Below are 27862 nucleotides of genomic sequence, written 5' to 3'. Positions count from 1 at the left end.
AAAAAAGCATTGATCTAAGTAATTGGATACATATTTCCATCGTCTAAATGAAAACATAGCTGAGGTATTTGAAAAGGTAATTCACAATATTGACCAACATTACAAAGGTTGCCTGTCTTATGGCAGTATTTATATTTGCCCTCTTCTCACGGAATATTGTTATTTTGTATATTTACTCAATCTCCTTACAAAGACACATTTAATGGAACATGAATCATATTTCTGTCAGCTGTAAAACACGTCTTACAGGGAAAATACAGGGTCGAAAATAATATAAAGAAATACACTAAAATTCCGTGAGAGCTCAAATTTGTTCTTATAAAGGTCACCACGACTTTTATTTATGAAAATGTCATATGACCTTGACATTTGACCTAATGACCCAAACAATAAGAGGGGTCATCTACTGATCTTGGAAAGTGCACATGTATACCAAGGTTAAAGACTTTGCTCCCGTCGGTCAACAGTTATTGATCGGGAACGAAACGGAAGTGTGACGCCGACAGCAACGACGTGGACGGCGCCGAATATCGTCATCCTTATATGTCTGCTATGCTACGCTTGCTATACCAAATTTAAGTCACATTTAATTAATTGATCGATTAATTGATTGATTGGTTACTTTATTGATTGGTCGATTGATTGACTAGTTCAGTTTTGATTCTCGTCACTTTCAGGATAGTTAAAAACAAATACATGCTTTCCGGTACGAAGAATTCACGGGTTAAAATATAATTTGGTACGCTGGAGGGTGGAAGGCGACACATCACGCCTACAATACTTTTATACAGACAATGTTTCACAGTTTCACAGTTTTACATTTATAGGTATATATTTAACTTCAATAAACAAGAATTGAAGAGATACATCACCATACATGTATACATACATCAGAGTCCTTCATAATATAACATTGCGCATTTTTTTTCTAGTTAAACTGTATATCTATCTGTGAATCATAATGTTATTTTCTTTAAGCTTAAATTCAAATACACATGCTTTGATTAGACACTGTATAAATTACACGTTGTGTATTTCCAAATTACCAAAGCTAAAGCAATCTGACCACAATGGACGTTTCCCAATTAACATTTTGTTCAAACTTGATTGATATTAAAAAAAATGTTTTCTTTTATATGCTTTAAATAAAGTGATATAACACATACGTATTCAACAATTCTGATTGTTTGTATCATAGTTATACCTGAATGAATATCATTTACGAACCAATACTAGTATTACACCTGTAAGTTTATGAAGTGAACGATATTTTCATGTTTCTAAATACCTTCCAATAAATGTCCAAAATTAAAAATAAATAGTAAGTTATTCTTAATTGTTAATTTGATTTTTGCAATAAAAACATACGAAACCTACCTATAGCATTTTCATAAAGCCATCTATCGAATCACGTGGTTTAGTAAAATGTCAGTGTGCGCTAGGTCTAGCCAGCCGTTCAACTCATTCGCCGGTAGTATAGATTCGACGTTCTAATGGGATTTTAGAGACGATACTACCTAAACTGTATACAAATGTGTAAAATAAAAGATTTTGTTGATTTTGAAACTTAAAATATAAGAATATTTCATTCAGAATGGGATTTTTCAAGTGTTCGCAACTTTGGATTTTATTTTTGGTTGTATTTGTGAGATCTACAGGTGAGTTTCTTAGTTTATTAAACGCATGTGTTTATACTGTGTTGAATAATAAAGGGTAATTATGCAAAATAACCTGTAATATATATCCCATCACCTGAATAAAGAACTAAGTTAAGTACTTTTATGGAAGTCATTATTAAAGTAGCGAAACGTTTAACAGTCATTTGCAAAGTAGGAGATGATATTTACACACTAGCTTCTAAAGATGTACAAAATTACTATTTAATTTATTCTTGTAAAGTATGCAATATATTGAAGTACGTTTTTTTATAAGATATTCCTATTCAACTAAACCAATAAATGGCTAAAAACTAATGGTAACTTAAATGAACATTAAAACCAGGAAACAGTGATATAAAACCCAGAACTCATTAAATAGTATTAAAGATGCACTCTTACTCCCAAATAAGATTTACCACAAGTAATAATATTGTTTTAATAAAAGGATGAATAAATATCGAAAGCAATGGTTTTATGAAGGATACCGAGTTTAATTTGAAAGAAATGAGCATAAAACACGGTATTTCTACTTATGAGACTATAGTAGACCACAGTTAATCTTTTAGCATTCACCAATCATTTAATATTTTTACGCTTTCTGCTATTTAAAACTTGGTTACAGTCTTGTTATCAGTTATAATTAATATTTTCCATAAATGCATTATTTAGTAAGTAGTTCAAGGTTTATGGGTCAAATTTGATGTTTGTTATACATGTGTATGTATTGATTTTGAATAAGAGTGTCACTTTAAAACAGCATAGTTAAATGGTAAACATCAACGTAGTAAGGAATAACGTCGTCAATTAAATACAAAACGACAAGTTTGATGCAGCCATCATGTTATATAGATTTGTTAGGATGATTTAGCGACAGTTCAAAGCGACGGTGGCGAGTCCAACGCTAGTTTAAAAAGGTTTCAATTCAATGTAAAACACTTTACAGTCTAAGTAAGGAGCACAAAATGTTTGGTTATAAAGGAAAGTTAAGCAAAGTTAATTGGTATATAGATATATTAGGGGTAAATGAATGGTTCTTTTCCTTAAAGTAATTTGATTTTCTTTTTGTCAACAATAACGATTCATTACAACAGGATAGCGTTGATGCTTCGAGCAATGCTTCGAGCATGGTTCGTAGATTTCAGAAAAGCATTTTGACCTACATACCGAGTCATCGGTTCCCCGCTACTAATTGTTTCTCCTAAGGACCCATTATTCTTACGCATGAGCATCAGCATTATTATAATTACCTTTGAGGAAATAATATGTTAACTTGGTTTGGGACTCGCATTCTCTTGCTCAGGATCCATGATTTGCGACTCGCATTCTCTTGCTCAGCACCCATGATTTGGGACTCGCGTTCTCTTGCTCAGGACCCATGATTTGGGACTCGCATTCTCTTGCTCAGCACCCATGATTTTGGACTCGCATGCTCTTCCTCAGCACCCATGATTTGGGACTCGCATTCTCTTGCTTGGGACCCATGATTTGGGACTCGCATTCTCTTGCTCAGGACCCATGATTTTGGACTCGCATTCTCTTGCTCAGGACCCATAATTTGGGACCCGCATTCTCTTGTTCAGCGCCCATGATTTTGGACTCGCATTCTCTTGCTTAGCACCCATGTTTTGGATCTCGCATTCTCTTGCTTAGCACCCATGATTTGCGCCTCGCATTCCCTTGCTCAGGACGCATGATTTGGGACTCTCATTCTTTTGCTCAGGACCCATGATTTGGGACTCGCATTCTCTTGCTCAGCACCCATGATTTGGGACTCGCATTCTCTTGCTCAGGACCCACGATTTGGGACTCGCATTCTCGTGCTCAGGACCCACGATTTGGGACTCGCATTCTCGTGCTCAGGACCCACGATTTGGGACTCGCATTCTTGTGCTCAGGACCCACGATTTGGGACTCGCATTCTTCTGCTCAGGACCCACGATTTTGGACTCGCATTCTCTTGCTCAGGACCCACAATTTTGGACTCGCATTCTCTTGCTCAGGACCCACGATTTTGGACTCGCATTCTCTTGCTCAGGACCCACGATTTTGGACTCGCAGGAGTTTTGTTTCGAATATGTTAGTCCTTAAGACAAATACAAGCAAATTTCAAAATGAATCACAGACATTTAAAATAAAAAATCGTTTCGAACCACTATGGTAGATGACTGTTTGAAAGCGATGGTGTCAAGTACTCAAGTTAGAAATGCAAAATTTCATTTTCAACTCAACATAAAACACACTATACCCTAAGTTTGGAGCAAAAACCGGTAAGCATAAACCATAAAGAATACGCTCAGGAGTTAGGTCCCAATTCACATGTTCTTGTACATACCGTACACCTATTGTTTCTATACTGTTCACACTTCAAGGAACCACCTTTATTGTCCAGGCTTCTATTAAAACTATGTAAACTGACCACAACTGTTTGCAGACTTTTAAGAACAGTTGGACATAAACAATTCGGTTTATCATATGTTAGGTATAAATATAATGAATTATAGAAATACAATAGATATGTTTTCGGATAAAGCTAGAATGCGGTCATCTTCGAAAACAATCTATGATAATGATGAGAAAAAATGTTTAAAAACACAGCGCCAGTTCATTACCATTTCAGAAAATTCATTCCGAGAAAGAAACAAATGTACTTTTATCGTGCCCGATTCCTGGTTAAAATACTAACTTACAAAATATCTTTTTACACTAGTTTCGTTTTGCTCAATTGTGATAAAGCTGACAGATTATAGAATCACACAGAATCCGTTTCCTGGGGGTAAACCAGTACCGGTGTCGATTTTGAGAGGACTTGTGAAAATGACCCTGTTGGGGATCGAACCAACAACCTCTTGTATGAGAGGCGGAAACCTATTCCATCAGACCATACTTACTCTCTAACTTACTGGTAATTTCAAAAATATAAATATCTTCTAAATATAGTTTTAAACATGCTTTTTATCAAATAAGGCTTGCCATCTGAAGAAAAGAAGGGTGAAAAGGAGTGTTCTCAATAACAAAACATATTTAGTGTTTACGCTTATACCATCGCCAATTAGAACGACGGATTCTGCTTTATTTTTTTAGAAAGCTTCCGACGTAATGGACCATAATAGTTCCAATTTGTCGTTAATTGGTGTTATTCAGTGGGTTGTTTTAAGAGCGGTTCGGGCACGCGCGTTGCCTAGTATAAAGACATTTCGTGCAAAACACTAGGATTGTTACTATTTATTTTTGGTCTTCTAAACAATTAAGCCTGCTGAAATAATGGCTTAAAATACCAAAAATAAAATAAACTATATCTTGGTATGTTAAGGGTTTCGTAACTATTTACCATTATTTTTTTTAAATTATTTTCATTTTCCTAGAAAGCACTTTACATTTATTCCCTGGAACAAATTAAAACGAAAATTTTCGTTAAAACACATTCTGTTTATAGCATATTTTATATCATTCTAAAATGGCAATGAAACATAAATTCCATTAACATGAATTAAATACATTTTGTTTTCAATTAGTGATAATTTCCTCTTCGATTAAGGCCATCTCCATCCACTTAAAACTTACAAACCTATATAACTGTAATAACCATCTTGGGTATTTTCTTACATTATTTATTCACGAAACGTCTTAATAACTTATAACGGTCGAAACTAAAATTACGCCAGGGAAATTGAAAAAAAGTTTATTTCTTAAATTGACATTACAGTTTTGCATGATACAAAATATCAAATAACCTTGTACTTGACCAGTGCTTTAATGGACTAATAGACTTAATTGGGCAAGGGGGTGATTCTGAACGCCCACTTTTTAAATGAAGCAATGAAATTATATGAACGCCAACCTTTTAAATGAAGCAATTCAATTATCTGAACACCAACCTTTTAAATGAAGCAATGAAAATATCTAAGAGACAATGGATAGAAGTTAATGGGGCCGATTGTTCAGTACTTTGATGCAATTAAACAACTTTGTTAATTACGTCATTGTTACGTCAAATATGTATTACATTGAGAGTTTCATGGACACACTTATGATCTGCTGTACTTCTTATTCAAGTTGAGACCGCTGTTTAAGCTGTGCTGGTTTGAGCTCACCCTGTAACGGTTTACAACAATGCGTTTTACAATCGACCATGTATACGTATAGGTGTTTTAGTATTTTCTTTTAAATCAGTTTAACTATAATATCCATAACAATTATTTAATAGTTACTAAGCCCACAACCCGAGTTATTGAACGTGTACATGAGCACGTAGCGCAAGTTGTATACTTTCAAACATAAGGGTTGTGGATGACGTAACACTTTTTTACCATGTTGTTAAGGGCAACGTTCAATAAATAGCATGCGTATAAGTGAAAGCGTTGTACTTTATTCGCACGCTGATATATTATTGCACAGTTAAGCTCCTTCTACTTGTTACCGTTCCGATATGGAAGTTAATGCATAGACGAAAACAAGAAGACCGTTCTACAACATGGTACAGTTCAACATTGTGCTCTTGAGATGTAAATCAACAATGAATCGTCAAATGACCTAATTGACAGACAGAAAAGCAAAGACATATAGAACTACAACAAACAATGAATTCTTTCTTTGCCAAACAAATAAACCAGATCAAAGGCAGGTTTCCCAGTATACCGACTGATTGCTTCAGGTCTGCTTTTGCAATCAAAAATCAGTGCAAACGAGGTTTTCTCATCCAAACACCAAAAGGGTAATCTGTTTTAAATTGAAGTTGATTTCTAAATAATCTATTTTGTGGTTCGTATCGTGTGATACTGGTTTTCATTTATTTTGAGGTGAACATTAACCATCCAACCTTTAATAGCATGTTTGTTCGCTCGAAATAAAACAAATTGCTTTGCAAAGACCAACAACTGATATTCAACGTACAATATGGAATGTTTATTTTCGATTGAAATACATCAATATTTTCTTTAACTAAGTTCATCTATACAAAACTATACTGTTTTTCAAGGTGGTTTGCCATAAAACCTCCTAAAGAAAAGAAAATATATAGAAATTCTTCATAATCAGAAACACGGTCAGTAACGTTTGAAATGTGTTTATAATTACAGACAACATCTAAACAATTTGTACCCATAACATTACCCTGGTCATTTAAGTGGACATATTGTACAAAGTTTCACAAACCAAGGATATACACCGAAACAAACAATACACGGGCGTCTAATTTCATCCTAAATTCTCCAAGCGCCAGGTAAATTGGGCAGAACTAATGCAAAAAGTATACGTTTTACCAACGCATGGGCAACGGCAGGAACACATTTTTGGCAAATTGTCTTTTTTCAGTTTGGAACAAGGTTTTTGATGTTTTGTACAAGATGGAAGGCTACACAATAGCAAGAATGTTGTTAATGACATGTTAACAAACATATTTACGTATGCTTAGAAGTGCTTTGTACTTTAGATAACGCAGAAACTAGTAGTTAAATGCACCATGTAGTACGTTGATAACAACAGCAACAACAACAGCAGCAGAAACAACAACAGCAACAATGATGATGATAACAACAACAACAACAATAATGAAACAATAATACTAAAATAATAATAATAATAATAACAGCAGCAGCAGCAGCAGCAACAACAACCACAATAGCCACAACAACAACACCAATAATAATAATAGTTATAATGATGATGATAATAATAATAATAATAATAATAATAATAATAATAATAATAATAATAATAATAATAATAATGATATAAATAAAAATAATTATAATAATGATTATAATAATGATTATAATAATAATAATAATAATAATAATAATAATAATAATAACAGCAACAGCAGCAGCAGCAGCAACAACAACAACAACCACAACAACAACAACCACAACAAAAATGTTATAACATAGACGATTAACAATCGCAACCACAAACGCAGGTTTCAATCAATAATAATCATTTTTGTTTGACTATGTGCAGAATTGTAAGTAGCCATGTATAAGGAAACTTTTGAAATGAAAAAGAGTGAAATAAAAAAAATAGATGAAAATTTGATAACTCACTTTATATGAATAAGAACTAAAATTAGTGAACTCCTTTTGAAAAGAACAGTTTTTGAACAAAACATGTATTTTTTTTAAATTTGGTACAATTTTATCTCCATAGTTTAAAGAGGACATAGCAGTTGAACGATAGAGAAAGGCAAAAAAAACACCATATAAATATAGCGACCAAATCACTAGCAATAAAAAGATTCAACTTGATAGAATGTTCAAACCTTGCGCAAGGCGAGTACACTCAACTCAACTCAAATCTCGTTTTATTTACTAATTGTGTAAGGCGAGTACATTACAAGTTGCTTACTGGCCATTACTTTTGATGACCCATGGAAATCTTGAAACCGAACCAACAAGCAATTACATTCGACAATAGAACAGGTCTTCGATGGACATTGAGTTAAATGGAACGTCCATCAGATGTCGTGTCAATTTTACGCTTGTTGACGGATACTATGGTGAAATGATACTGCGAATATTTGGATTAAAGTTTAACCAATGTGCGCGTAACCTTCAAACTGTATATCGACCTTCGTAAGGTTTTAAGGTTTTAAAGCACCAGTCAATTGTAACCACGCAACCACCCTCACAAGGTCCGGGGAATAGCGCGGACTTTGACTTTCGGTTCAACCAAGCCTGGGTAGGGCGTAGATACATTCAAATAACTTATTTTTGTTTAATGATGTTTACTTGACCAATCACTTACCATTATGGCTGACATTGGCCAAACGAAAGTTAAACAGTTTAATACAGCTGTAGCTGCGGTAATGAAAAATCAGATGGTCATCTCTTTGCCAATGTGACCCTTACATGTACCACATCCGTAATACAAAAACTTAATAAAACACCTCTATTTATCAGTTCAGATATTTATCATGTTTTTCGAGATATATGCAGTCAGATAGCCAGAAACTTCGTTTGAGAACTTAAATTAGTTTTCAAATATTGCTAGAATAAATTGAAAGAACATGGACAACCATAGAACAGCTATCTATACATACTGCAGTAATGATCACGTTGTTTGATTTTTTTCCTCAAAGTTTGTATACCCTAGCGAGACTGGAATTTCGCAAACGTGGAGAAAATTTGGTTTAAACATGAGTGATTTGTTTAGCAGTTGGCTAATGCTCATAATAGACACAGACTGCTCGAACGCGGTGCACGGGTAGACGCGCATAGGAAAACAATCGCTTAAAGTGTGCAGAAACTTTACTAATGAAGTTGATAACTACTTAAAAAAGAGCATCTGCTTAGATTATAATAATGCAAACAGACTTCTGAGCACGTCATGAAACAACCTAAGAATTAAAACTAATTCACATCAATGAAAATGTTTACGATGAAGGAAGGAAAGTTGCAAGAGCAAGAACGGGTAGCCAGTGCTTGATCGGGAATATAAGCGCGCTAGCATGGTGCGAGGAATTGGCTCCTAGAAACCCCCAGAAAAGTCACATGACAAAAAGTTGTGAAAGGGGGGGGGCGCAAGCAGTAGGTTCTCTAATTCTCTAAATAAACTTAAGTAGCTTAATCAAAATTTACAAAACTTGATTTAATACAAGAACACATTTAATGAGCATTGACAATCAGAACATATGCCATTTATCAACACAACTCATAATAGCAAAGTCATTTATGGGCAACTCATCTGACAATGTTCTGATCTACGCCAACAGAAAACAATACCCCTTGTCACGGCATTCCAACCAAGACTTCAGTATACCTCCTGCTACGGTAAATCAATCTACATGGCGGTTCGGCAGACGTTGTTATTGTTCTTATGTCAAACCCAGCCGTGCATTGTAAACTGAGTCGTTAGCCCACAAAACCTGCCAAAGTAGGCATACAATCTTTGATTATCTCTTTAACTCCATGACAAAGATCATAGCCCCGCGGGTGTCACATTAAGACAATGTTAGTGTCTGGTGCGTGCATATTATGTTAGGAATATAGTTGATAACGGACGAAAATGATATTATTTATTAAACTTCAGGTATTGTTAAACAAAGCAATCGACGATTTTGGGTAAACAGTAGAATCAGTGAATACTGTGTACCGGTGGGATTATAATGTTAGATTTAAAATGTATACGTTTTAAAATGAATGGACGGCGTCTTATATCCTTCAAAATTACATGCGTCTCCTAATATTTAAATTTGAGTCGAATTATGCCACAACCTTTAGGTTATACGTATTTTTTCCACAACGGTTGTGAAAGAAGTTACTACAGCATTATATTAATCACTCCCGTTGTCACGATAGAGTGTGGTCTTGTGTTGTGGGGGAAACCGGAGTACCCAGAGGAAACCAACATGCCCGACTAGGTGACCACAAACCAAACTCACATGTACCCAAGCAGGGAATCGAACACGGGTCGCATTGGTGAAAAGCGAGTGTGCCAAACCACTCCGCATACCGGACAACCACAGGAAAAACATTTCAGGAATGCCAAAGAATGAAACTACCTTTAAAAGAAGCCAAAACTATCCCTAAACCATTTCGAAAATCCAAAATGTGCGTGAACTTTAAAAACAAACAAGCCTTAGTGCAACAACTTTTTCGAAAAGCTAGACTTTTGTGTAACGGTCCTTTCTAAAAAGCCAAAATATGCCGGGCGAGTCCTGCAAAGCCAAAGCATCGGGGAGTTAAACGCTATGCAAGGTTCTTAAGAATAAAGTTAAGAAACCAAAATATGCAACAGCTTTCTAGAAAAGCTGAAAAAGCAATAACCATTACGAAAAGATAAAATATGAAACCAGCGTTTCGAAACGCAAAAATATACAGCCATTCAGAAAAGCCATAAAGATGTAACATCTTTTGAGAAAGAATTGACGTCGAATTTAATCTTCTTCTATCTGGTATTTGAGAGCCAAATTATGCAACGACTGTGTTCATGTGTTCATGAATGCGAAAGATTGCAGCTACTTGTCAGAAAGATGCAGCAAACATTTAAGAAAAGCTTATGAACGCAACAAAATTTCCAGCAACGCCGTATTAGTATGCAACACTTTCCCAGAAAAGCCACAATACACATAACCTTTTAATAAGAAAGGGATATGCGACAACTTAAACGTTCCAGGAAAACCAGAATATGCATACCTTCCTTAAAAGCCAAAAACAAATACAGTAACCTTCCCTAGTCGCTGAAATATTCAACGCTCTTTTGAGAAATGCAAAAATAAAGCTATGCTTTATGAAACTAAAATTTAATTAACAGACATTGATAGTTTTCCCTAATCTAAAACAATTAAAAATGCAATATAGCGATATCTGTGTGAGCTATTTTAGTTGCAACATCTTCTGGAATACATTAAGGGCAATATATTCGTTTTTATGAAAGACGTTATATTGGTTTCATTTCGTGGGTTCAATTGGCCCGAAAATCAAATTTTGCACATCTATAGATGTAGCAGTTGAATTCACCTTTACCAGTTAAGCTATTTATCATATTTTAATTTAATTTTACGCGTAAAATAAAAGAGGAAATAAATTCGACTGTTACCTCTTGGAAATTTAAACACAATTTGATAAAATTACTACCCAAATCTCTGTGTGGGATGATAAGAATATGTTTTTTATCAATAAAATTGTTAAGATAAAAGCCAGCTCGTCTAATAAAAGCATACCTGATTATATGGTACTCAACGGGAATTTATAAATAAACAATGTCTCATCTTATTACAAAACAGTAGTTTACGTGCATCAAAATAAAGCATGGTGTGTTTTACTCGCTTATGTCAGAGCTTTTACAGGTTTAGGCCGAAGGTAGACGTTTCCAAAGCTGCTAATGAAACACGTAACTCTAGATCAATCAAGGCGATGGGAAAATCACTTCTAATACAAGATCATTAATGCAAATTTATAAATGTTTGGGACATATTTCTAGAATTCCTAGAAAGAGTTCCGTTGTGTAACCTTCAATGATCAGCCCCACCCACACGCACGCAAACACGCGTATAAACAAAAACACACGCGCGCGCATGCACGCACGTAAACACACGTTTTCACACACGCACGCGCGCGCGCATGCATGCACGTGCTTGGTTATTTACATACATGTATAGGAGGATGTACGCGCTGCATGTGCCTTCTTGCACATAATTTCTGACAATTTATCCTATTTCAGTCTACCGCATTTCTCACACTTGGAAAAGAACCAAACCTTTATTCCGCGTAACAAGATAGATTACTGACTGTGATTTTAGTGTGCATTATTGTAGTTTAATGCACGCTAGGCGCATCTAATTAATAGTATCAAATATCATCAGTCACGTTCAGATTCAGGCCAAAATACGAAATACCTAACCACAAGTTTGACAGGTGGGCTCTGAAGTTGAAATGTCTTAATATTCTAAACCACCTGTGCACAGCTGGAAATAAAATAAAATCTTTTTAATATATAGCCGTAAACTTATTGCAGCTCAAATATTTATATATTCAACATAAAGTATTCGTGATAAGTGTGGGTGCATGTTATAATCATAATAGCTGTTCGAATGGTGATAAGCTGTATATATGCATGCTTGTACTTAATAAAATTACGTTAAATTCTGTTCTGTTCTGTTCTTATTATTAGAAGTCACTGACAAGAAAAGCTGCACTCGGAACACCAAATTTTAATCCACTCAAATTGAAACATGTCACATTCTTAATATAACGAACAGAACAGTAAAGTCTGAAGACTTACTTTTTTTAATAACGAATAACTAAGCTTATAACCATTTTTTATAAAGAAACCTTTTATTTATCACGTCGACTGACAAAAAAGATTATTAAGTGCAATTTGGATTTCATTTTATGAACATAAAATATGTGTATGTTTTTTATTTATTTTTTGTTTTATCAAAAACGGGTGTGCCTAGCTCAACAAAGGTACGAGGTATCAGTTTCTCTCAATCAAAAGTTTTATGACTCTATGAAAGATATTCTGTCTGTAAGCTGTCAGTAAAAAAAAAGATTCGGGTATTAAGTGACGTCTCCGAGGTCTTTTAATTTACAATTGTCTGATTATTGCCAGTCAGATACATTCAATCAAAACGTTTATTCAAAAATGTAAATGATTTATATCTGAATTAACGAATAATTGCTCCAATGTTTGAGGGACAGCGTTGATTTTGATTTGTTGCATTAAAAATGCCAGCGTGTTTAAACTATGTCTTAATTTATTTAATTAAACAAACATTTATAGTTAATGAATGTCCCAATCTATATACAGTCGAACCCCACTGGCTCGAACTCGAAAGAAATCGGTACTTTACATCTAGTTCGAGCCATCGAGGAGTTCGAGTCAAGCGAGTTCGAGCCAACAGGGTGCGATTGTATGCAACTTTTCACTTTTAATATGTGAAATATTGCTAACTGTATCGCTCCATCTAGACAGCAAATTGAGTTTTTGTTATCAAATTTAATCATCAGAAATTAAGGCCAAAACAAATAAAATATTTTCACTAACAGCTCGAACATAATAGGGGAGGTAGGTAGGAATAACTTTTGTTACTATCTTTTCTTTTGAGAACCGGGATTCTGTTCCAAACCGACCAATATCAGGATATATCGCTATTGTAGAAAATTTCAAACATGAAACGGTCAAATTTTAACATGTCCACTTAAACCAAATAAACATTTTTTTAGAAAATTACGAAAAAAAATTTCCACATTAATTACGGTAAAAAAATGTGTAGGGTCGGGAAGAACAAAAATAGGGTCGGTCGGGTTTGTGGAAACAAACATAATTGTTTTTACGCCTAAATGCAAATGCCCTGTAAAAAGTCAGTTTAAGTGTTCATGCATAAACTGCAGATACCTGTTTGATGTAAAACCGCTTTGACAATGTTACAGTCTAATTGTTCGTAAATTTAACGCGGTATGAAACTTACAAAACATCCTAGATGAGTCATAATTTGGGCACCTAGCGAGACACATCAGTTTGTAAATGTGATAATGTTCTTGAAAGTTTTACGACAGATTGCAATCCGCAAATGGATTTTGTAAGCATATAAAATTGCTTTATTTATCTAAGTAGTTTTTGTATATTCAAGTAATCATACACACGTCATGGAAATGTAAAAATGATGTGTCTATTTTAAGGAAAGGCTCAAAACTTAATCATGTTTCGATAAAACCAGGCTAATTAAAAAGGCTTAGAGGAGATATGGTCAATAAAAACACAGGCAATTTTGTTCAGCTTATTGCCTTTTTATACCAAAAATCATCATAGTCAGAAATTAATATTTCTTATCATGTCCTCCTATATTTATAACAGTGACCTTGACACTGACCCTACATAACAGAAATATTTTCCCTGTGAATATGACCTAAATTTAGAGCCAATCAGATCGCCTAACGGTCTTTAACAAGAAGCACTCTTAATGGTGGGTTTAGTAGTTTATACTCCGGGTCCCGGCGTGAGCACATTGAAGGGTCCCAGAGTGACAGTTCAACCACCGCACACCTATCCTGGGCGATGAACCAGTACTAGGTGCCTTCACTTCTGCAAGGAACTGACAACTTCTATACATGCCAGGGGCAGTGGTACAATGCGATTGGTCGTAGAAAGGATTTCATAACCAATCACAACAGAAGTGACCTGGTCCGCCCGGGAATCGAACCCGGGTTGTCCTATTAACAGTCCAACGCTCTACCGACTGAGCTAACCGGGCGGACAGCACTCTTAATCTTTTATAATTGCAGTTTTATAACTTACAGACATGACGTCACGTGTGGTTCCTCGTTTGCTGAAAACGTGTTTTAAGGCAATCTAACTATCTTAGAAAACAAACTCATTGGCTGACACATTGTCAACGTAAAATCTGACTCAGAGGGTTTGTTTCCGAGTGGCAATATGCGGACCTTTAAATATCCGCGAAAGTTGAAATAATTAATGATAAAGCCTAGTACTTTATGATTACATATCTGCAATTTCATTGGCTGAACATTTAGGTTGTATCCTAATCTATGAAAATGTAAGAACATGTTAGGTAACGCTTTAAAATTTTAAATGTATAACATTTTTATTTACCTTGACCCAGATTATGCCCATAACAAACTTTCATTTAATACCAACTACAATTCTAAGAACCACAATGCATAACCTTGTGTATGCCAATAAAAACGTTTAATACTTACATCGTAATTAACCAGTCTGTTACTCAAAACTTAAAGGGCATTGCTGAATAAAAATTGGCTGACGGATAAACATGTTGATATGAATATAAAACAATACATCATGCAGTTTTATGTTGTAACAGAAATACATGCAGAATAGACTTAAAGCTGCACTCTCACAGATTGAACGTTTTGACAACTTTTTGTCTTGGAACGAGCCATTTTTTTGCGAAAATCGAAGAAAACCAGTTATATAAGACTGCTGACAAAAAATTAGATCGCAGACTTTTATATTTAAGTTCAAAAATTGATGTTTTATACATTTTTCTAAAACCGTTAGTAACGATTTAAGCCACAAAACATTACTTTTCGAACGGATATATGAAAATCTACGATCTGATTTTTAGGCAGCAACATTATATCATTGGTTTACAATTTTTTACGCAAAAGTTTGCTCTTTCGAAGACAAAAAATAAAAAAAGTTGTAAAAACGGTAAATCTGTGAGAAGCTTTAAAAAACTTCCGCGTTATTACCTCAAACCATGTTTCTTTTTATTCAGCATTTACTTTGAACTTTTATTACAGACTTGAATATTACCATATGGCTTCGTATCAATTAGATTGATATGAGGTTTTATTGCGATATGAATGATTTCTTTGTTTTGTATCATGGACTATTAGAAAGCTCAGTTATGCTTTTAAAGTGACAATCTTATTCAAAAGCAATACATACACATTTAAAACAAAGACATTTTTGAATGATACACCTTTAACTACTTACTTAATAATGCATTTATTGAATATATTAATTATTGATAACAAGATTGGAACCGCGTATTTAATAGCTGAAAACGCAAAAATTTCAAATGATTGGTGAGTGCTAAAAGTTATACGGTGATATACTATAGTCCCATAAGGTAGAAATACCATGTTTTCTGCACCTTTCTTTAAAATTAAACCCCGTAAACATCAGTACCATTGTTTTCGACATTTATTCATCCTTTTTGGTATATCAAAACAATTGTAATTATAGTAAATCTTTTTTGGGAGTTAGAATGCATCTTTAAACATAACATTAATTTGCAATTGCCGACATTTACTTCATTATCAATGAAATAACAGCCAACTAAGTACTGATTATAATAAGTGTTTTTATTATTTGTATTCTTTTGTAGATACATATAAACATAACTGTTATGATTAGTTCATTGAAGTTAATAGAGTAATAGGTCACATCAGTTAATATGCATGGTTAATCTATTACCGTAATTAACAAACCAATTAAACAGCAAACAACATTTCCATTCCTTGAGCTCCAGATATTTAAACATACCTGTGGCAGAATGAGTGTGTGAGAGAGAAAGCAACTATTATCTTTCTAGTCTTGAAAGATCGTAAAAACATCAGAATTGTTCGCAATAACAAGCCAGGGCATGACGCCATAGGTGAATAATATGTTTTCATTTTTTGCATTCATCTTGAGGCTTATAAATGGATTTTACGAACTATTTATGCGCTTTCTGACCTCAGTCGTGATAGGAAATATAATGGCAAACAAATAGAGATTTACACAGTAAAAACCAGTTTGTTCAAATAAAGATTTACACTGTAAAACTAGATGCATCATAACAAAAGTTTTTTCCACAGGATAAAATTTCACTTTAAATATCAGATTTGAATGCACAAAACGGTTTAAAGTGGAATACTAAATATTTCATTTTTTCATGTACGAATACAAACATGACATACCCAATACCTTAGGTATATGTAAGTCTCAATTCGGGCGATGTACAGAAAGGTCGCCTCAATGTATATGTAAGTCTCAATTCGGGCGATCTACAGAATATGGGGCAACCTTTCTGTACACTCCACCGTCCAATTCGATCTACATGAAATTTAGCGACTGGAAATTTAAAAAAAAACAACAACAGCAACCGCCATTTCCATGTTTATACATAAATATACTCTAAAAGTTCAAACATTAGCTGTAAACCTGCGAAAGAACACCCATGCTGTATTTCAACCACAACTTTATAACAAAACGTTCATAAAGCCTGCCTTTAACCCCAAATTTTATACACTTTTCAACCGAGAAATAAGTTAACTAAGACGAATTATGGGGATATTTCTGTGCTAAAATTGAAATAAAATACCTGAATGCATCGAATGTTCTTTACATCATGTATGAAATCGTTCAAGTACGAAGTGAAATGAAATAGCAATAAAACAAAATTACTATCGCTTCATTGTAACCAAAGAAAGTAATAATAGAACGAAAATTGACCCGACATATCTATAACGTAGTCGATTTCGTACTCATCTCCAGTCACAAAACGTTTCATTTGTTTTCATTTACATATGTACTTTCGTGAAAATACCCTTCGGTTAAAAATGTTTACATAAAACTTAAGTACCAGCAAAATCCGGGAAATGAAAAATAAAAAATATGTAATATCTAATAAATCCGTCATGTATATATACCTTCCGTGTTAATCGTATCTCCTAAACAAATCATTAAAACGTAATGCGTATAACAAGAGCGCTGTGGGGCGAACGCACACGCTGGTCTGTTTTGTTTGTTTTTCTCTCAGTGAAACAAAATGAATAACTCGACAATTATTTAAGCTAGATACAGCGGCGTAGAAGTATACATGTGCGTATTGACTATGGCAATGTGTCTATAAAGATTCACTCGAATATATGTATAACCTAAAACCTTTTATTCGAGTTATGGCCGATGCCAATCTGACTTAGTACTCGCTCGAGCTTCGTCTGATCGGCTGAAGGAAAGGTTGCCAGATGACGATCTCCTCTGTATGAAATATTGAGTGTATATTATATTTAGTACATGATTTTAAGCGGACTAAACTAATGCACCAGTCAATTGTATCCCCTTCCCCCTTCCCCACCCCCAGATCGGTGGTATACCCGAATAGCAGGGAAAATGGATGGGTCGTGTTTCCAGGTGATCCCGCAGTGCCGAGTGAATGTGGTGATTTTATTCTCCCAATAATAGCGGGTAATAGGCCTTACCTAGGATATCCCCGGGGGTGAGGGGGAGGGGGGCATTTGGCGGGGATATTACCATCAGTTTGTCCCTACAGGGCGGTGATTTTACCTAGGATTGGCTGGACCGAATGTCAAAGTCCCCGCTATTCCCCGGACCTGAGGGGGTTGGGGGTGGGGTGCGTGTTTACAATTGACTGGTGCATAATATGTAATCACACCGAAGCCGCCATCGCCGCCGACGATGACACCAATGCAATGATAATACTTAATACTTCGACATATTTTCTTCGCAAAACAGACGAGCTAAATACTTTTAGCAGAAGCAAGAAGTTGATTTAAATTTCAACCCGACCTGTTACGTGAACCGTACACTTGTATTCTAAAGTTGGTTTGCACCTTGCAAGGAAGTTCGCCGTTTTAAGTTTCGCACTCATTTAGCAACCGAGATATTTCAAGTTTCAAGGCAACCGATGCAATTTGTAATTTAATAAATTACCATACACTCTCTGAACCTCTCAACAACCTGACGATAAAAAACAAATGACAAATGAAACGTTTCAGTTTAACATTGAATGAGTGTATCTTTTTAAGCCTTGGCCATCGGGAGTAATATATTTCTTTAACGAAAACAGTCACTTACGAGTTTTGCTCAGGCAGGTAGAACATACCATAGGCGGTAGTATCGTTTAGGGATAGAACATAGAATGTTTTCGATGGGTAATGACAATTTATGCAAGTGGTAGCGATACTAACCAATACTGCCGCCTGTGTTCAATGGATCAATATTCCATTGATAATCGTTCATAACAGACGTGTTTTATTTTTATAAGAATACGTCAAGTAAATAAATATATGCGGTTTGTCGTGCATAAATATTTGATAACCCGGTTTTTATTTAACTTTTTCATTGAAAACGCATTACCCCCTCATTATCTACTTAATTTTAAAGGTACTATTTTTGTTGCGCAATTGGCTTTACCGTAATTGGGCCTGCCTTTAAAGTAAGAGCCTTAAGTGTGACTTTGGGTTTTGGTCACCAAGGCAGACAAGTCGCTTTCCTCCGGGTTCTCCGGTTTCCCCAATAACAAAAAGCAAAACATGCAAACGTGAGTGAGTTAGATGATGGTGCAATAACTTGTTTCACAATCGTTGTGTAACGGTCCGCTGTAGGCGGCGGAGGTACGTTCATAATAATATTCCGTATAAAACGGAAGTACGTTCATACCGGATGTAAACTTGGTTGGTAATATGCAAATTAGCAAAGCCCGGGCTATGTGAGAATAGAGAAGTTAGTGTATATAAAGACCAGTGGACCCCTTCAGGGTCGAGCATGCTTTTCCCTGAAGGAACCGGATAAACTTGGTTGGTAATATGCAAATTAGCAAAGTTAGTGTATATAAAGACAAGTGGACCCATTCAGGCTTTTCCCTAAAGGGATCTGCTGGTGTTTCATTGGCTCGCACGTTACAGTTGTAAGATAAATAAGTTAAAAACTAAGCCTTCGGGTTCATCCCTAGGAAAAACCATATCCATGTAAATACTAACAGCAAATGGTGTCATACAACAGAACAGAACATTTTCTATCAGCATGTTGTAGGTCCATAGGCAAATATTATACCAAATTATTCACATACGGCAATTTTTTACTGTGTAACCACTTTGCAATAAAGCTAGAGTTCTTACACTGTATTCATGTTCACAAATAAAAAGTAAAATCAATACGGTTCATGGTCTCAATGGAGGTAACTTTGAGCAACCAGGGGGTTAAAACAATATTTGAAACCAACATGAACATAAACTTTAACATCAATTTTTCAAACAAACGTAACATATGTCTTGATCAAGCAAGGACACAAAAATGTTTAACTAATTATCAATCCATCAACCAGCAGAACGTTACCTAAATACAATCAAACAAAAAGCTGAATGAATGTCAACGAACAGCTTGTAATTCTCGACTCATCATCTTATTGTATATAAATATATCTTTGAAAACAATGGTTCATATGCGTTCAACATATTTTCTACAGAGTGCAAACCAGACATTACAGCTAATTATGCTAATTATTATGAAATTATAACGAAACCAATACTTAAGTCTATATATATATATATATATATATTTATATATATATATATATATATATATATATATATATATATATATATATATATATATACTCTGTTTAGAAACGACGGTACATTAAGAAACAAAATGTATGATGCATCGGTTCCCATTAACTTTGAAATGGGTTCTGCCCGCATGAAATATTCATTTCCATTGGTTTTATTGACAGAAACAGTTGGTACTTTACCCATAAATCATACTTGCATTATTATGTCATTTTAATAATATTCACTTAACTCATGACCAACACAAGAAAGGATAACGGTGAACCACTCTAAATGAATAATGTTCATAGCGTTTGCGCACGTTTGGTACAAAGATCTGGTACAGATGTAAAGCCTCAGTTGTAGAAATGAAATAAATGCCGGTCAATATTATATATTTTGATACTGAGGCCATTACAAATAACCTCAAGTCTGAGTTCAGACTCAAGTGGCGAAACTGCAATATCAATATTATATATTTACATCAAGTCTGAGTTCAGACTCAAGTGGCGAAACTGCAATATCAATATTATATATTTACATCAAGTCTGAGTTCAGACTCAAGTGGCGAAACTGCAATATCAATATCATATATTTACCTCAAGTCTGAGTTCAGACTCAAGTGGCGAAACTGCAATATCAATATCATATATTTACCTCAAGTCTGAGTTCAGACTCAAGAGGCGAAACTGAAAATCTGTATTGCTTTGCAACTCTCATTCTAGTTGAGATTTGATGGTAAAATTTTCTGAATGTTATTTATACTTGAAATTGTACCTTTAATTACATATACTTTTTTAAAAACAAATGGAATAAAGATGATTCTTTGAAATTTAGTAGAAGGGCTTTTCTGAGTCTCAGTCTAGACTGGGATATAGGACTGTTCGTTATCACACTCAAAGGCTTATCTCTTAACCATAAGTATTGTTCATTATACGATTTATCTTGGGCTGGCAAAAGCATCTTGGTGGAAAATTGTAAAACCAGGTTTTTGAATGTTATACCTCTCCTGATCCTCTGATTATCAGAAAGTTCTTAAGAAGTAGCCGGGCATATAATGTCTTAAAACCCTGACGGAAATTGACTTTGAACTCACCGAGCAGCTGCAAAAACCATTTTATGATGAATGATCGTTATCATTCAAGAGCGGTTCTTCAATAAGAGAATATGCAATATTTTTGAGAGTAGTAAAATGTTATGATATACCTTTGCATTCGATCTATATTCTGATCAATTATTAAATTCAAATTCGATTAACAAAAATCTTTCCACCCGTAAGTTTGTTGGCAATACTAGTTGGAAATCTTACAACGATCTTTGATTGTGTACAACAAGACATTGCTTTTCAATATCCAACTTCGACATCAAAGGAGGCTGTAATTGAAAACAGCATCGACGCTGAAGGTGGTGTTAAATGGGTATATGTTCGCATTATTTAAATGATGTAGCGGATTCAAAACTAACCCCAACCCTAACAAACCCTTTATACCCTAACACAACGTTATTTCAAAGTCGATTTTGTTCCCGATTTCGTTTCCTATATAACACGTCAAAATACTTATGGTCAAAATAGGTATACATATTGGGAGTTAATATTATAAAGATGATTGCTTTCCAATAACTCTGAACATAGAGTTGAACAAATATTTGCACCCTTCTACCTCTAGTACGTAATAATAGCTGTAGTACGTTATGTTTTTATGTCAGTCGTTAAAGGCTTGGAATAACATGGCTGGAAATCAACATACGAACTTTAATACATTTTGTTAGTATATATCTTGCACGCCATATGGAACAAACATGACCTTATAAATCGGTAAAATCCAAAATCAGTGTTCTCGCTAAAACGCAGAAATAAAAAATAAAAAGTATCTACATACGATATAGATCAAACGTGACCTAATAAATCGCTAAAATCTGAAGTCATTCCTCTCGCTTAAACGCAGACATAATAGATAAAAGGTATCTGCATACCATATAGACCAAACTTGACCTTTTAAATCGGTAAAATATAAACTCAGTTTTCTCGCTAAAACGCAGACATAATAGATATAAAGTATCTGCAGATCATATACCTTCAGAAGAAACTAAACTGTTATGACCTCGTAAAAGTTTGGAATAACACGACCTGAGTCAATAAGGCCCGGGAAATCCTTTCTAATACCTTTATCATTTCATTGGGGTGTTCAACCCTTGTAGAAGATATCGCTAGACATTAACATGGCAAGCATAAAGGACTACCCGACGGAGTAAATCCGCAAATAATTACTAAACAAACTGAATTCATGAATGTAAATTTTGATTTGAAAGAAGATCGATTTTCTAAAAAAGCAGGTTAAACATATCACATTGATAAGAATTTGACTAAATAAACTTGCAGCGCGTCATCAATGCTTCAATGACGGGGGTCAAAATACCAGTACTATGAATTAAAATTGGATTCTACTTCATGTGAAAAGACATCTGTGACATAAATAACTTTCAAGAAAAAATGATTTTAAAACCTGTACCCCCCCCCCCCCATTCCAAGCCCCCCACCCCATCCCACGCCAAATATAATTGAGTGTACCTAAAGTGATTAATTGTTTGAGTGATAGACAAAAAAAGAAAAACTCATGAAATAAGATAGTGTTGTATTTTAATGGATCACATCTTTCAACCTTTAAAAATTTTGAATAGATGTGAACCAATGTTTCGACATAAACGTTCACACCAGAACAATCAAATGGGTCAATTTCTGTACCATCTACAATTTGTGTCTATATTATGTAACCTATCCGCTAAGGACCCCATCAGGTGTGTAAAAATATTTTGCCTCTCGACAGGGGCTCTTACAAACAGTGTTAAATTTCACTCTAAACTCGTAGCGACGGAGCAATTCATAGAAAGGTGAGCTACAAAAGCTGACAATATCTCGTATAATAAACGACGCTTCGGTGAACATCGTTTATTCAAAACTACATCTTCCTCCTTAAAAACCATATAATGAGATTGTGCGATGGAATGTACAAAAATCATTAAAGTGAAAATGATATATGAGACAAGTGTGTTTTAAATGCTTTAAGCCCGAAGTAATCCTGCGTAATAGTCCCGTACAACTCTAGTCACACCCCAGGGTCCCCATCTTGAAATGTGTCAATCGTGTGGACAGGCTACTCAAGGGCTGTTAAGAGCATCGCCTAAGAGTCTTTTCGGAAGTCAAAATGACATGAGCTTTGATTCAAAACTATTGAAGGCATTATCATGGGGTCATTGGTCGTATAAGGTATTAGACTGCAATAACTGGAAACGTGTGTATAGTGGTAGATGATACAACTAATATATAAGTTATGCTACCTTCTGACAGTACCCCCCCCCCCCCCCGATATATTGTCGATATAAAGCCAATGTAAGTTGCTGTCTGATAGTGATGAGTATTTATGTGTGATCCAGGGGCTGATCGAGGTTTCGACGTTTGGGGGCGTTCCCTAATGACTTCCGTCCCACCCTCAACATTGCGCCCCCTCCCTCTGGATCCGCTAGTGTGAGCCTGTGCCTTCAATAGATCCATTTTGCTAACCACAGCACTCGCGGCTTTAACTGGGCTTGCTATTCAAAATTAAACCAGTCCTTGGCTGTAACTTATCGCACAAAAAACTGCACACAAAAAACTATATGCATTTCATGTTACTTAATCTGGCAAATAACTATGTGTTGTCGCCAAAGTATACCTTTTTCTGAAGAAGCTGTCTCTGCTATCAAACCAAACATTAATTAAAAATTCAAAACTTAAATCTTGATAGCACACTTTTTTTCCCCGTATAGCGTAGCCGGGTAGCGTTGAAAGTACCAGGCTACCCGTAACTCTACCCAGGTAGGTGAACACCCGACAATGGGGCCTTTTATTCTTCGGCAGTCAGGTTGTGTAATCTATATGATAAATGATAGGTAAATAAGCCATGGGAGAACGGAACAAAAACACTATTACGATACCGAGATTCAAAGATGGCCCGACAAACTGAAATATAAGATTGTACAAACACCAAGAGTACCCTGACATTTGAAACTCATTACACTGCGGCTTTTCAGTGACTTCACATTAAGTTGAAAATATTATGAAAGTTTAATGTAAGAAATGTAAATACGCTTTTAGGTTCATTTGCCAAAAGCAATTCAAACATTTTGAGATGAAAAGACGGATAGATATTGAGTGTAACAAAGAACTGTGTATGCAATTAATGCCAATGTTCCAACCCCCTGCTTGAAAAGCTGTTGTATTTTCTGATTTCAGCAAACATGCAAATAAAGTTGAGAAACTCAAAGCCATACGCCGTAACATCAAATGAATTTCGTACATGAAATAAGTGAACATCATCACCGGTTTCATGTCGCTAAACAATTAATAATCTAATACATAAAATACTGTACATGTTTCAAGTTTGAAATATGACATTAAGTTTGATGGATGACAATAAATTGTGACAAAAGACTGCTTATTAAATAATCAAAATATGTAATAGAACAATATTGAATTTATTATACCTCAGCATGAACTCGATATAATGTCAAAACGCTACATAGTTTTTGATAGAAGAATCCAAGATCTTGACAAAATTATAATACCATTAAGGGGAGAAATACGGACACGATTTTGACTATTCGTTTCATGTAATGTTCTTACTAATCTGTCATGTTTCATGTGTGATAAGGTCGATGAACAACGCATGCATTAGTAATGTCCTTCAATCAAGTGTATTGAGGGGTACCAGGGGCGGATCTAGGATTCGACGTTGGAGAAGGCGTAACTTCGCGGGCGTAACCTTTTGACTTGCGCCCCTCCCTCAGAACCGAAATTTATTTGGTTTCAAGTGTTGGCAGGGGTGTTTGGGGTACTCACCCAAGGAAATTTTAACACTTTCTAGTGTTTTTATCCTATATTGAAATAAAAAATAAACTTGGACGATTTAGGGGGGGGGGGGTGCGCCCCCCTAGATCCGCTAGTGGGTACAACACCTGATGAATTTAATCTGTTTGCCAGTAGACATATTTAAACATACGTCATAACAATGTATCAAACTATTGATTCGATTTTCTACTTTCAGAAGCGCGGGGTACCAAGTATGGCGTCGCATTCCGCAGCCTCATGGACGAAAATGGCTACAAGGGCGGGGCCACGGGCGTTCTGGTCGGGAACCGGCTTGCTTACGTGGAAGGGTACGGCACCACGCTGACGGACCACATGATGGAGGCGACCACCGTACTTCCGGCGTCCGGCATTTCCAAGATCCTCACCGCCCTGACAGCGTTGAAACTGATTCAGGAGGGGAAAATGTACCCTAGTGACAAAGTGTTCGGGGCTGATGGCGCCCTGTCACATTTGGTAGAAAAAAATGTTGTGAAAGATAACAGAATCTTTGACATTACGGTGGACGATCTGTTGCGTCACTCCGGTGGGTGGGACGCGGACATTTCGAAAATCGCCGACCCCGTTTTCAATGAGTTCTTAGTAGACGGGAACCAGCACATTGTGAACATTTCTAAAGAATTAAAGCTGAAAAAAGCACTGAGTCAAGAAGACATCATAAAGTTTATGCTTACACAAGATCTGGACTTTACCCCTGGGACGAAATCTTCTGTGTCAAATTATGGATATTTGCTTCTTGGAAGAGTGATTGAACAAGTTACAAATGAAACGTACGCCGTCGCCGTTAAGGAAGACGTTCTTGTAAATTGTGGTATGTGGCACACGCGGCTTGGACCCCATCAGACGGAGGGAAACCTGCCGTTCAAAGGCAAAAAGACAAGGGAAATCAACGCACAGTTACGCGAAAAACATCAAGTCATTGGCGAATACTACGCATACATTCAGCCCCATCTTGTAGATTCTGGTCTCGGTTGGTTCACAAACGCCTATGACGTCATGCGTCTCGCGCAATGCATTGACGGCACCGCAGACTACATGCTTCTAAATGCCACTACCATCGATCTCATGCTACAGAAGCCGAAATATGCACCTGACGCCACATCGTGGTTCGGCGCGGGCTTCATGGTGCACGAGAACGGCGCGGTGTGGGTGAACGACGAGACGCATGCGCCGGATGTGGTCTTTCTCCACAAAAACCTCCAGCGCTTCCACCTCAAACGTGAATACACGGGAGATGAGAACGACCCGGTAGCCTGGACGCTCTTGTTTGAAGGGAAGCCGTCCATAGACGCGCCCCTGAAGCAGCTCTCTCGGGTCATGATCGAGTCAGAGACACACTGGCCTACGATCAACTCGTTCGTAGATGATCTGTATGACCGCCTTCTTAGCATGGGGTCCTCGACGAAGGTCATTAAGCTGAAAATAGAAGAGCACAGGGCAAACCAGTTCCTGATTGCATTGAAACGGGTCGAGTTTAATGTCGTCTGGGTGAATGCCTACACGCATGACGATGGTACATTCATCACAGTGATCGCAGAGCAGGACCCCAAGGCGAGCCGTGAGTGTGTGGCTCTGGCTGGACTTCCGCTGAGGAAACTCGTGGAGCGGAAATTGGAGTTGGAAGAGGAGGGTTACAATATCACCTTCATTCAGAACTACAAGAGCTTCTCTCACCGCGACTCGTTTGTTTTCATCGGCGTCTTCCATAAGGGCGCGTTTAGAAATGACAGTCACATTTTGTACGGGATTCAACATTTTGACCGACCGTACAAGACGCTCCTAAGCCTGTACGAAGAAAAGGGATTTAAACCGCTCGTACAATCACTGGAGTACAATCGCGACGATGCTCTGCTCACGTTCATTCTAGAGGCCGATTCGGGCAATGAAAAAGATCAAAAAGAAATATATTCATCGGAAATGGACCTTAACGAAGCTAGATTAGAGCGGGCTGTCCAGAAATACGCGAAGCAGCAAAGCAGGTTAATATACCTAGACGCCTCAAATCATCGAGGTAGGCCGAAGTTTTCAGCACTGTTTAAAAAGTCCCGAAAAACGACGTGGCTGTTCAGCCTTGGTCAGACGCCAGAACAAATTTTGGACACAGTGACCGAGAAACAGAAGGAGGGATATCTACCCTCGGTTATTGTAGGGTACAGCACCTCAAAGAAGAGCACTGGTCCCAAGTTTGCCATCTACCTAGAGAAACCTACGGAATCAAAGCGTTTTCTTTAAAGCTTAAGTGGATTTTTATGTTGTTGTGATAAACATTATGTCTGTTTAAAACAGGCGCAATTACGCACCTAAATATTTGCCAAATGCAAATCATTAAATTGCGAAAAGAAACAGATTCATTTAGAAACGCGCGAGTGCTGAGTTATTAGTTGCTGGATATAGAAACAGCAACTAACAATGTAATAAATTTTCAATTTCATACACTGTTTAAGCTGCCTATTCATGCGCAGACGAAACCAGGTTCATCTCTGTACAAGTTTCAATTATTTCTTAAGGTAAACATGTTATTACCAACAAATAGTACAGTCCTTGTGTTTTGTGAGCCACTTCGGGTGAATAAATCTTGTCAAAACATTTAAAAAACCTTGATGAACAGGGATTTTTTTTCCAATTAAAAATTTATTTTAGTTTTATATATCAATTGCACTTATTTTTTCAGCAAACCCTTTAATTTGCATATACCTTATTATCAAGGTGAAGATTGGCTTAACAAAATGTTCTGAACGGTTCTCTCCATCACTAATGCTCATTGTAAATGGTTCATACGTAGATATCATATTTAAATCTATAGAATAGTTGTACTAATGTGTTTATATAGTCGCGATCGGGTATACGATGTATACAGTTTTGTGAAATGTCTACATTTATATGAACTTTTAAAGTTTATTATTGTTTTCATTACATCGCAAATGTTTTAGATAAACATTTGGTGACATTATTATTCAATGGAATATTATTTCAATAAATAGTTCAAAATTCCAGTACGTTTTGTTTTGGTGTATAATGATCACTGACTTCCGAAATTAATTAAACTA

The 27862-nt window shown here is 36.0% G+C and overlaps 2 protein-coding genes across 4 annotated transcripts in view; one reads left to right on the top strand and one right to left on the bottom strand.

Annotated features, from left to right (window-relative positions):
* The window catches only part of LOC128243245 (uncharacterized), a 37047-nt gene that overhangs the window by 5861 nt on the left and 3324 nt on the right, over window positions 1-27862 (bottom strand). Inside the window, exon 1 of one of the 3 annotated variants that reach the window (XM_052960869.1) lies at window positions 1378-1453. The exons of the other annotated variants lie outside the window; for them this stretch is intronic. The gene's annotated coding sequence lies outside the window, so the exon portion shown is untranslated. Of the gene's footprint in view, window positions 1-1377; window positions 1454-27862 lie in introns of those variants that run through there. 3 annotated transcript variants of the gene reach the window in all.
* On the top strand, window positions 1445-27808 carry LOC128243242 (uncharacterized). Its single transcript, XM_052960865.1, has 2 exons — window positions 1445-1658; window positions 24994-27808. The coding sequence occupies exons 1-2, from the start codon at window positions 1595-1597 to the stop codon at window positions 27045-27047; spliced, it is 2118 nt and encodes a 705-aa protein (XP_052816825.1). The 5' UTR covers window positions 1445-1594; the 3' UTR covers window positions 27048-27808.

This window comes from Mya arenaria, chromosome 8 (genome assembly GCF_026914265.1).
Source record: "Mya arenaria isolate MELC-2E11 chromosome 8, ASM2691426v1".
In the NCBI taxonomy this organism is placed as follows: Eukaryota; Metazoa; Mollusca; class Bivalvia; order Myida; family Myidae; genus Mya; species Mya arenaria.
This window is presented reverse-complemented; position numbering and strand designations above follow the sequence as displayed.

Bases quoted from the DNA above. Each gene is read 5' to 3' on its own strand.
- LOC128243242 (XM_052960865.1), top strand. From the start codon at position 1,595: ATGGGATTTTTCAAGTGTTCGCAACTTTGGATTTTATTTTTGGTTGTA. The intron at 1,659-24,993 runs GTGAGTTTCTTA...TTCTACTTTCAG, and splicing joins TGTATTTGTGAGATCTACAG to AAGCGCGGGGTACCAAGTAT.